Consider the following 13,029-nt stretch of genomic DNA (forward strand, 5'->3'; position numbering starts at 1 on the left):
TTGTTGATTGTGTTGGTACTGTTTTGCGTGTGTCTATGTGTGTGGGTTTGTGTGTGTATGTGTGTGTGAATTATGCAGTTGATGTTGTTGATTAAACACACATTTTATGAGGATGACAATCGCTACCTTGGCTTCAATTACGTTCTTCTAGGAAGAGGTAAAAGCTTCTTGCCATTATCAAAGATATCTCCAAAGCGTATGAATCAATACTTATTATTCCCGCAGTTTTCTTGACATTGCCCCTTATTGATTTATTGATCCCCCTCACTCCCGCAGCGGCTGTTAGATCTTAAATAGAATGTTTCAAATGTAATTCTTGCCTTGGTACGTCAATGACCCTCCATTCAGATATGACTAACGTCTTAATGGTCTTCATTTGAACATCTGCGCAACTTTTTAATGAAAAACAGCAACTAATTCCAGCAGAAGGCACACAGTAAGAGATACATGTGTACTTTTTTTTTGTGGAGTTCTGCTTGTCTTTACTTGCATCCTTCTAAATTGCGAAACATTTAGAAAGTCCAATACCATCTCAAAAGAAGTATTCTAAGCTAGGATCGTCGCATGTTTTGTAACTTCCTAAGGCATTCACCAAGCAAAATCTGACTTGTAAAAAAAAGATACAGGAAGAAAGGGTATAAGATGGGTTTAATGGCAGTTTGGTTTTCAGATGTAGTATTAGTCTTTCTCAAGGAGATTGCAAGCTGCTGGTCACATTCGCTCAGTAGCACATCTTAGAGGTCTGGAGGTGTACCGAAAAATTTCCCCAAGGTTGATATCTGTCCTTTCGCTTGAAAGCGCCTTGCTAACTACAGCCTTTGGGTTTACACCAGTATACCTCAGCAACTCACTGACTTTGTGCTGAGGGAACATATCCAACAGGATCCCCACGACTTGTCTCCCTGATTTTTCGGATCTTTATCGTTCTTACGTATTCGGTTCAAAGGTATTTTCTTTCAAAACTTTCCAATGATCTTTTCGCTATTATTTTTCCACGTGCCTTCTATACTCGTTACAAATTTGTATAGATTAGTTTTGTTCAATAAAAAGGATATAAAGGGTATTATTTTTTTTTATCTATCTCCCTCTGTCCAAATGAAAGTTGTAAGATTGAAACTGTTGGTCTAATTTTTGCAAATATGTAGTAAAAATTAATCAGTGGAAATCGAACCTTTAAGCAGGTTAAACCTTTAAAGGTTTTTCTAACAGAGGGCAGAAAGAAAAATTAAACCGCATATCTTCACCCCTCTGCTGAATACTAGTAACCTCCTACTTTCATTTGATAACGAAAATAAAGCAGCTACCTATTAGTAAGACAGTAATCTATTCAGATACTTGAAACGAAGGGAAACACACAGATCCCTGAATATAAATCACTATGCATGCATTTTCATACGTATTGATGGTTTATATTATATATTTTGGGAAACGCCTAATCACTAATGTCTTGTAGTACACGACATTTTTTCAGACAGTCAAAATATAACTCCTCCGACACCTTTTTAAAAAGTTATAGTACAACTAGGAGTAAATACAAGTCCGAATTTGTTCTAAATGTGACCTCAATTGCACCACAAAACCAACAAAAAGTCGCCAAACATAGTTTTTTTAGTTAAGGGCAGACTCTAAGCTCCAAAATGGTGTATGACTCAATTCAACTGGATTCTCCTCCTAACTTATATATACATTGGAAAGAAAGCCCACACTCTGGAAAAGTTTGAACTAAGAAAAGAGGCTCTGAAGTACATGTTCTAGTCAAGCGCTTATTCTTAACCAAGCCGTGCTGGCTTTGCGATGAATGAGACAAAAAAGGATGTCAACGACCGTAGTAACAGCAATGAAGGGATTATCAAATTAAGGTGAAATTGAGCACGCTCTGTTAACACATTCTGTTATTAATAAATGCCAACTTTCAAGGTGGTAGTACTACTTTTCAAAAGTTATTAGAGTTGAAAGTGAAGGGTGTGCAAAGGATTTTCAAGAAATGAAAAGGGACCTAGTCTAAACACTTGCCTGATCACCTTACTCTACAAAAAAAAAAGGGTTGTAGAAAATCTGCTGAAAACCCACTTTACCATTCAATTTATGATCCCAAACTCAAGAATAACGTAGACAAAGAATAGCTCTTTTAGAAAATATGAAAAACTCATGCAAGATTGACTTGGGTGACCCGTTTCACCTTTTTGGAGTCCTGATGTGGAATCGAGGGGTGCGACATTTCGTTCGTTTTGTGATGTACGGTCACAAATAACATGTTTACCATCTAGATTGTTCGCACTGTATGCAGGGAGACATAATTTTTGAGGAAGAATCATAAGAAAACCCTACGTTCCCCTTGCTTCCGTCTTTCAAGCACTCCCGAAATACACGTCATTTTTTTTTTTAATTGCAGTACATCACGACCTTGATTGGAATGATGCAGTACTTAGGGCACAAATGCTTCATGGAACAGTCTTGAACATTTGTTGAAGCAACAGGAAACCGGAAATCACTACCAAAAAAAAAAATGGTCGAATACTCGGGTAGGCAAAGTATGGCCACACTGGATGCTTTCGGCATTTTCGTAATCCTGTTAGCAACGCCTTGCGGACTGTTTGCTCAGAACTCGACATTTGAAATTGAGACAGCTATGACACCGGAAGTTGATGATGCTGCTCAAAATTCAACAGACACATTACAAGAAACACTAGGGACCACCCTTCTACAACGGACAACGTTTGTTGCAGACTTTCAAACAGAAATATTGTCGATGGGGGCTGATAGTGCACATTCGTCCTACACGCCCGGAGAGGGTCAGGTCGACACGACACGTTACGATAATATTAAAGCACAGCGCAGCAGAGAAACCAATACGACACCTTATATCCTCGCTGATTGGGTGTGGCAGCCGATCACGTGGTCATTGCGGCTGGGAATCCAGGCTTCCCTGTCAGTACTCGGCATCAGTGGGAACGCACTTGTCATGGCGGTTCTGTTACGTCGCGGTGTGGAAAGAAGCTCCGCTGACACTCTCGTCGGGAATCTTGCCGCAGCGGACTTTTTCACGTCCGTCTTTATTTTCCCAGTCCCGGTCGCCATTCTTGTCCCGAAAACAGCCACTGCGGAAATGTACTGTCGCTTTGTTTTTACCTCATTCTTCCTTTGGGTAAGCATCATGAGTTCAATTTTCACGCTAACTGCCGCGTCGATGGAGAGATATGCCGCAGTAGTCCACCCCATCCAATGGAACCGCTATAAAAGACGCCATCACGTGATTCTTAGCCTCGTTCTCATCTGGTTTGCTGCGGCGATCGTTCCTATCGACCTCCTACTCGCAACCGGCTTCGACAAGGCGTCGAGTTCTTGCCAGGTAAAGCATCCAACCTATGCTGGACAGATCGTCATTGCAATGGTTTCTTTCATCTTCGGCTTCGTCCTTCCGGCCTTGACCATGTTAGTTACACAGCTCTTTGCTGCTCGCGCTCTCTACTTGCAGTCCAAGCATTTTACGGGGACCTGCGAACGTGGCAACCACTCTACTGCATCATCACTCAGACATCTTGTGGCCATGAATCGAGTCTTGCGAATGCTCCTGATACTAGTCATTATCTGCATTGTGTGCTGGGGTCCGAACGCCACTTCTTACTTTTTGTGGAAGTTGCACGTCATTGATCCCAGCTTCCTTTACGGACCAGTTGACCGTGTGCTTGTGATGCTGGCCATGGTTAACTCTTGCACCAATCCCATCGTGTATTTGGTCTGGAACGCGCAATTCCGCGCAGCTGTTGTCAAATTCTTCACCGGCACCAAGATAAGCAATAGCGCCCTCTTCGGATTTCAGGACGAATCAACCCGATAAAAGCCACCATGTCATAATGATTACTGAATCTGTTATTACTATTGGCAAAAGCAAGAAGGCAAAACTCATTTCACCTTCGAAAACGCGAAAATCTAATGGAAAAACTAAATCATCTTCTCGATTTTGAACAGTTCTCAGCAATTTTTCACGTCCATCCATTCACCTCGGTGTTTTCATCAGTTTCCTGCAAGCAGACATATTATTATATAGAACTGCCAGATTACCTGAACCCCTCCCACTAAAAAATAAATAAATAAATAAATAAAATGATCTTGAAGTTGTGTCTGTCTTATATCTTAAAATGATACATAGTCCTGAAATATGAAGAGGGAAGGAAACACAAACTAAAACCGCTTTATCGTTTCATTATCATCTCATGTCCATCATGCGTTTAGTGATTACAGGCGACTCCCGTTATAACGAAATCCTTAGGAACGGCAGTTTCCTTTCCTATATCGAAATTTCTTCATGGGTGATACTTTGGGAACCTTTATTTATATCCTGCAACAAGATATTTTTTTTATGAACATGTTGGTTACGACGAGAGTGCATTGTAATTTCCATTTACGTCAAGTTCGAGATTAGTATTTATAATTAGAACATTCTTTGAGCCGTTTCAACAAGTAGACTCCTTTACTATTGCATTCAAATTTATTCATGATTTTATCAATAGAATTTGAATGTAGTACTAAACTAGCCTTTGCAATGGGATGACTTACTAAAGCATGGGCTTCAAATCCCTGGATTTTGTTGTCCATGTAATGACCCATCTAATCAGTCAAAAGGCTGATTTCCTATGCCATGAATGTACCCAGATATCATTATAGGCTGAAAGGTTCCCCTGCCAATTTCATAAAATTGCCATCCATTTTCATTTTATGCGCATTTAATTTAGTATGTTTCGATATAGTGGTGTAATGGATTTTGTCAAACAATTTCGCATTTTGAGCTTCAAATTCGTTTAATTTCAAATTCATAAAGAGTTCGTGTTTTGACATAAATTCCCAAATTTATGCATTTTTATTAATGCGGTGGGCTAGGTTAACATGCGAGGCACTTTCAGCTCGTTTTTGATCGATCAATTTTCACAACAGAGCATTCAATTTCGTATATACACATATACATAATGGATAAGCAAGAGTGATACTGTCGATATATAACGGAATGTGACTTTTAGTTTGTATTTGAAATCATGATCACCATTTGTTTATTTGAACATCTAGATCTTTATCTTTTGCTCAAGATGTCATGTGAATATCCACACAAAAATGCATAATACTATTTTTCCATGTATAAATTATGTGCATGTTTGTGTATAATGCATGTATGCCTTTTGTGAATATATTAAATGAAATCAAAATCCAATCAAACTTTAATATAAATCCTTCTTTTCATTATTATCATCGCACGGGTATTTATATCTATAACTGACACTTTCAATTTATTATGATCATCCTAATGTGATTATAATCTTTATATGACAACTTTCAGTTCATCATGGTTCTAATATTGTTTTGTGATCTTCAGAAAATGATTTTACAAACCTAGTTTCATCATCATGAGTGATCCACATATAGTTGTTTTCAATATTCGATTTAGTATTGAGTACAATGGACATCGTAATGTTTGATTTGAAAGCTTCATTTATGACCTTGTTTGTTTGCCCATACGCGAATTTAAATTCATGGAATGAACTGGCGACATTTTAACACGAACTTGAATAACCATTGCCGAAAATGTATCCATATTCAATGGATCAAAATGCACTATTGCGAAATCTCTTGCTTCTTTGATTAATTTGAACAGCTGAGAACGATTTTGAATGACGATATTTATATGTATTATATATATCCAATGCCATAGTCTGATAGCGTATTAATTTACGGAAACAAAAATTAGGGCTTCTTAAACTGAAATTGAAAGGCAAAACAATAAAATTTTCATGGGAAAACCTATACAATGTCCATAGTGATTACAATTTATGCATAAAACTGGTATCTGTCTGTGGTTTGAATGAAATATAAATGGAAAGAATGATACAAATTGATTAATGATAATGTTTCTTGATGCATACGTGATGATTGCTCAGATTTTATCCTCATCCTAGAAAAAAAAAGTGACAAACATGGGAAGAAAAGGCAGATGAAGCTTACGACTCATAACTGCAGCAATATGTGTGATTTTAGAAATGGTGTGATATTGTTGAAATTTGTCAATCAGTTGCAATAAAAACATCTCGACGGAAGAATGTCATGAATTTGAATAGGTGTGATATTGTCACCAAACATTATCGTTTAATGTCTTTGTAAGGGAAGAGCATAACAGTTGTGATCAGGAAGATCAAAATGATGTTTCATGATTCCTGAAAAAGGAGAAAGAAACCAAGTTGTAGAGCTGGAGGCCGCTGTGATCTTTATTAGGCTTTCCCGCCAAATTGTATCAGATTTGCATTTGAATTATTGCAATAAGAAGGCACTTAAATTCAACTGATTTTCGTCAACGCTCTGCGCTCACGAGTTATTATAATTCTTTCATCATTGAAGTACGTTTCATGTGATTCCTTTTCGATTCTAATTCATTCAATTTAGAGAGAAATTCACTCAACAACGTTAGATTTGCTCCCAATTACCAATATCCATTTCAATTATGGGCACACAACTTCGAACTTTAAGCTTTTGAATTCAATTGGCATAAACAAGCTCTGTGATATGTAATTCATACAGTACATATACACGTCAAATTCCCATTTTTACTGTTAAATAGTTTGATTACATTATGTTATCTTTCTTCCACAGCTTCGTTTAATCAGTTGGTTTCAATCACATTTTATGTATTTGTCTTCTTTCTATTTTTGTTTACGTTTTTACTTTATTCATTATCAAAATATGTTATTTTTAACACTTGGGGAATGGTCATCTCTCAGCTTGCAGATCCATCCATTCATTACGTTCCTTATTATCATATCCATATTACCTTCGATATTATACGTTGACGGACCCAGATGTTGACCTGCTCTTTCCCCCAGAGTGTGTTAGCAGTTTAATCTTGCATCTTGTTGTTTGTCAAATGCTTCAGCAACTACAGTTCTGTCCGTAGTGAAGATATTATTCATGTAATATCCACATAATAGTAAATGTGAGGTAAACTGTAAGTAAAACAATATTCTTTTATTGCAACGCCACATTGTGACGATGGTTTGTAGTTGAACATGTAAGTTCATACATCTAACCAAATTCAGTTGCTCTATACTTGCACTTGCATCAAATCGGAGATAGTGACACGCTTGTATAATAGCTCTAAAACAATCAATCCGGGTGTGTAAAGTCATGTCTACTGAGAATCATTGTTATTTGTAAGGTAAAGCCTTGTAACTTTGAGTAAGGTCTGTAGGAACAATTACAGCAATGTTATCTGCTCTACCTGCATCTTTAATAGCGAGAACCAATGGGATTTTTTTTTTTTTTTGTACAAAGAATTCATGTTTTAGTGGTGATGCATTGTTGCATGTTGATTCTGAGCACTCGAACAAAATGCAGATGAATTGCAATGTAATATGATTAATTTACATGTATCATGTATTGTGATAAGTCACCAATTACTATATAAGCACCCATTTTTGTAGTCAGCTCGTAGCCTAACCGCACTATATTACACGCGCACATACAACATGTAACAAGGAACTCGGTCCGCGAAACATGAACCATGCAACAGACAACTTTCACCTCGTCTAACTGTGTCTATGTTCTGCCACCTGCGATGACGCTCTTTCGAGACATCGTGTACTTATTGTGTCTCACCGTCTTTTACTGTACATTGTGTAGCATAACCAAACACACAATGTGGTGAATTACAGTGACCATTTCACGAAAAGAGATTCGAAATTTGAAGAATAACTGAAACAAACAGACAAAGATAATTAAAAAAAACAGATCCTACTCAGATAACACTCTTGACTGTTATTTTTTGAAGAGGGAGATGGTGCGAACCGTCGTATGCCGTTAAAGAAAACCAACCCCCCCCCCCCAAAAAAAAAAAAAATGTGGATTAAGTGAAAGCAGCAACATCATTAGAACACATCAGTGAAAGTTTGAGGAAAATCGGACAATCGATGCAAGAGTTATGAATTTAAAAAAAAAGAGTTGGTGTTGGAACCAATGGATAAGGAGACTATTTGAGTTTATGACATCATGTGTGGACAACAAGATAAAGAAAATATAAAGAAAATTCAACATGCTTTCACTTTCCTATAGCGGAATGAAAGAGCACTTGACTATAACCGCTTTTAGAAAGCACGGAGAATAATAATTACTACCCTTAACATAATTATGTCACTATCAAGTTGATGGAATGTGTAATGTTCATAAAAAATGAATTTTTGTGGATTTCCCTTTGTATTTTTATATTGTTGTCTACACATGACGTCATAAACTCTAGTAGTCTCCTTATCCATTCATGACAACACCAAAACTTAAAACAATTTATATCTTTTGTATCGGTTGTCCGATTTTCCACAAACTTTCACTGATGTGTTCTAGTAATGTTGCTGCTTTCACTAAATCCACATTGTTCTTTGCGTTTTGTTTCCTTTAAAGAGGAAATGTCCCCAAATACACACGTGGGTTGAATAGATGCAGCAGTATTAGTAGAAGACAGTCGTAGTGTTTTAGGAAAATTTCATATCTAATTCACAAGCTAAGAATCTTTAAAGTGTTTCTGCTGCCATCGCTGGATAAGAAGACTGCAATTCGTACCATCAGTACAGAGCAACTACATTAAGGACATAAAAAGGAAAATAAATATTTACAGAAGGCAGGGGGAATGCTTATCATATGATAATATCAGTAACAAGTCAAAGAAATATGTAATTTGAAAAAAACAACCACAGATAATAATTTGCCTCATATTACTCTTAATCGTGGCTCTACAGTGAGGTCACAAACTCTTGAAGAACAAATCAAAGAAAAAAGTAATTACAGCTAGACCATGATTTCTATCCATTCATGCTTCCCATTTAATAGATAGCTTTATGGACACATGCACGACATGTAATCTGGAAAACAAATATCGTACTGGTCCCACATTATTTGTATGCGATTATTTTGACAAGGCCCTAAATGGAGTTCAAAAAACTTAGGGCTTCTGTGTTAAAAGATTTTTTTTTTTGGTCTCAGCTCTTTACCCATCCCCTCCCCTCTCCCCCACCCTCTACCCCCCCCCCCTATTTCCCATTTACTCCATAACTGACTCTATTGGAGTTCAGCGTGACATTGGATTTTTTTGTTATTTTCCGATGTTGTTGTCATTTTGTTTGGTTCCTCTTCTTAGTGCAGGAAAACCTAATATAATTATACATACACACACTTCATAAACACACCACACACATGGCTCATGAGGTCGTAAATTTACAGACGCGGCCATGCTCTGAACGGGAGTCGTGTTACATCTAGCGAGAATAATCCTTGCAAATATAAAAAGCGTTGACTTTCCCTTGCATACTGAGAAAGAAAAAAAGAGACAATAACATTTTACGGAAAATTACCTTCCATCAGATGCGAGCCTTTTCATCTTTCCATCATAACGAAGGAAAAATCTCCACTAGAGCTGGCTTTTGAAGCTATTGTTGATTATGCTGGTACGGGGGTCGAATTATCCACGTTACTCCCGCTGATATTGAGGTTGTGGTTGGTTTTGCTGTTTTGTCGTGTGATCTGACTCAATAATCATAACCACTGCAGCTATTCAATAGCGATGTTTTGCGCAGAGTTAAAAGCACTTCACATTCTTAATCATCATGCAAGCGTATGAATCAATATTGGGTATTTTACACAACTTTCGTCACATTGCCAATTACGTACTCTCCTCCTCTCTTTACCTATTATATCAAAATCTGTATTGCTTTAAAAAAAAAAAGTTTCGACTTTTGTCCCTGTCTTGCTACATCAATGACGATTCATTTAGATCTATTCAACGTTTAACGTTCTTCAAATGATTGTCTTTCTCAACTTATTACTTGCTCTTGCTAAAACAAGGAACAACTCAAACCAGAAGACACTCCGAATTTTTTTTTCTACTTGGCTTGGACTCAAAACTGTGTGACACACAGAAAATTCAGTAACATCTAAGGGATAAAGTACTATTTGGCAGGGGTCGTTACATGTTTCATTACTAATCCCTCTACGCAGCAAAATCTCTAAAGAACACAAAACAGCAAGAACGGATATAAGATATTTTAAACGGCAGTTTGGTTTTCAGATTTGGTATTGTGTGTTTCCAATCGGGAAGAGACTACAAGCTGCAAGTGATAATTGACTCAGTAGGACACCTTGGAGGTCTGGTGGTGTGCCGAAAAGATTCCCAAGATTGGTATTTGTCATTAAATTTTCTCTTTTTAGCACTTTCTTAACATTGCAGCGCTAAAATACCAGTGCCCACTGCGACCGGGTGAAAGTTATTGCCGAGGGAACGTATTCATCTGGATCCCCAGGACTTGTTTCGTTGTTTTCTCACATTTCTCGTGTTTCTATCTCTGGTATTCGTCGTCAAAGGTATTTAGCTGTATTTGATGTACACTATAAAACCTGTATGGGTACACTTTGTTTCATGTCAATAAGGTTAAGGTCTCCACTTATTATTTTGCTAATTTCCTTAAACTTTCAATTTTCATTTCAAATATGTTTCCGTTTTCGACAATAACACAATAATACAATATTACATCTCACTTTCTTTAGTGACAGAAATCATGTAAACAGACAGTGTAAACAGGAATGATAATGTAAACTTACAGTAAAGACACATTGTAATGAGACTAAATGAAAATGAAATAAAGTGAGATATATTTCAAATGTACGTAACTCTCATCATATTTCTTGTCGAAAACGATACTTTTTTTTATAATAGCTGTCCTTAAACTGAAACTAGAGCAATATTCCAATCCGAAATCGCTATGAGAATCCAACTTTCATTAGTTGTTTCTAAATTGAAAATAAGACATATATTTTTTGGGGAAAAAAAAACGTAATTCCCTCTATGTGCCATTTTCCAAGCACATCCAAATTACACATTAAGTTGCTTGCATCGCAATAAATCCTTCCTAATTTGGAATTTTGGAGGAGTTTAGTTGTTCTGAGGGCACGGATGTTACTTTCTCTGAAGTTTCTTTGATGCGTTGGGACAATTTTCAAAAACCTAAGGGGAGTAAAATATTCCCCTTTTAGAAAAAGAAACATGTTCCTGGTGACACTGTGTTTTCAGATATCATTTTTTTTTTTTTTTGGAGTACGGATTGATATATAACATTCTATCTTGTTTGAAATGTTTCAGATAAAAAATGATGATAATTTCAAGTTGACGGGGAATATTTCAATCTTCTTTTATTCTTTTCGCTTTTTTCTTGCATATTTCAAATGATATGCTGTGAAGACTACTTAAAGCATATTGTTAAAAAAAAACGCTCTGCTTCCTGATAATGCGAAATAAGAGAACATTGTTAAACTCGCATACCTAACATCTCCAAGATATCTTCAGCACTTTTTCTCTAATGTATACCAGATGTAATGATCCAAGTGGTATACACATATCTCAAGTCTTTCTGCATTAGGCCCTACTGGTTGTCACCATCATTTTCGAAATACGAGGCCTTGATCGTCCTTCATCTAATTAGGGCACTTGACATGAAGATATCAGTTACTGACAATTTTAATCAGCATCATCATACAATTTACTCATCTCATTTTTAAAAAGTCAAAAGTTCAATATTTGACTTCGTCTGATACCGATGCACACTTTCTTGTTTAATTCGGTCTCTGATACAGATTTTAAAAAGGCATCAGTGAATTTCTTTAAGGTCAACTCGACTACACAGAGGATGGCGTCACTAGATGCATTCGTCACTTTCGTTACCCTGGTGGCAACGTCTTGCAGAATATCCGCTCAAAACTCGACGTCTATGAACTATTCTGAGATAGAGACAGCTACGACACCGAAAGTAGGCATCGCAGCTCATAATATGACAACCACATCAAGGAACAGTCAGGGAACTACTGTTCTACAACTGACAACGTTTACTGTACAGGTAGAAACAGACATTCTCTCGCTTGGGGCAGAGAATTCGTGCTCATCTTGCAAACCCGGAGAGTGTCAGACCTGCACAACACATTACGATAACACTAAAGCAGAGCGGATCAGTGAAAGAGATACGACACCTTTTATCGAGCCTGATTGGGTGTGGCAGCCGATTACGTGGTCATTGCGAATAAAAATCCAAGTTTTCCTGTCATTGCTCGGTATGACTGGAAATGCGCTTGTCATGTCTGTTTTGTTATGTCGCAATGTGGCAAGAAGCTCCGCCGACACTCTCGTCGGGAATCTTGCCACAGCGGACTTTATCACGTCTATCTTTATTTTCCCGATACCAGAGGCGGTACGCGTCCCGAAAACAGCCATTGGTGAACTGTACTGCCGCTTTGTTTATACCTCATTCTTCCTGTGGGTAAGCATCTTGGGTTCAATCTTCACGCTGACTGCCGCATCGCTGGAGCGATATGTCGCAGTGGTCCACCCCATCCGTTGGAGCCGCTACAAGAAACGCCGACATGTAAGTCTGTGCCTCGTTGTCATCTGGTTTGCCGCTACCGCCTTACCATTCGAGCTCCTTCTGTCAACTGGCGTCGGCAAGGCGTCAAGTTCCTGCCAAGTAGAGCACGCAACCTACGCGGGACAAATCGTCCTTGCACTGATTACTTTCATTTTCGGCTTTTTGATTCCGGCCTCGACAATGTTAGTATCACAGCTTTTGGCTGCTCGTGCTCTGTACAATCAATCCAAACGTTTTACGGGAACCTGCAAACGTGGAGACCACTCCACTGCATCGTTCAGGCACCTTATGGCCATGAATCGACTTTTGGTGATGCTCTTAATTGTAATCATTATCTTTATTGTGTGCTTGGGTCCGCAGGCCACTGCTTTTTTCTTGTACAACCTTCGCGTCCTTGATTCCAACTTCCTCTATGGACCAATTGACCGTATTCTTACGGCATTATCTCTGTTTAACTCTTGCGCCAATCCTATCGTGTATTTGGTCTTGAACTCGCAATTCCGCGCAGCTCTCTTAAAATTCTTCACCTGTACCAAAATAAGTGATAACGCCCTATTTGGCTTTCAGGCAGAATCAACCCAGAAATCTCACCTTGAAA

The 13,029-nt window shown here is 37.9% G+C and overlaps 1 protein-coding gene across 1 annotated transcript; it reads left to right on the plus strand.

The window, feature by feature from the left end:
• Positions 1 to 2,533: 2,533 nt before the first annotated feature.
• LOC140233921 (allatostatin-A receptor-like) lies at positions 2,534 to 3,838 on the plus strand. Its single transcript, XM_072314010.1, has one exon. The coding sequence runs from the start codon at positions 2,534 to 2,536 to the stop codon at positions 3,836 to 3,838; it is 1,305 nt and encodes a 434-aa protein (XP_072170111.1).
• The last annotated feature ends 9,191 nt before the right edge of the window (positions 3,839 to 13,029 follow it).

The sequence above is a fragment of the Diadema setosum genome, chromosome 10 (genome assembly GCF_964275005.1).
Source record: "Diadema setosum chromosome 10, eeDiaSeto1, whole genome shotgun sequence".
In the NCBI taxonomy this organism is placed as follows: Eukaryota; Metazoa; Echinodermata; class Echinoidea; order Diadematoida; family Diadematidae; genus Diadema; species Diadema setosum.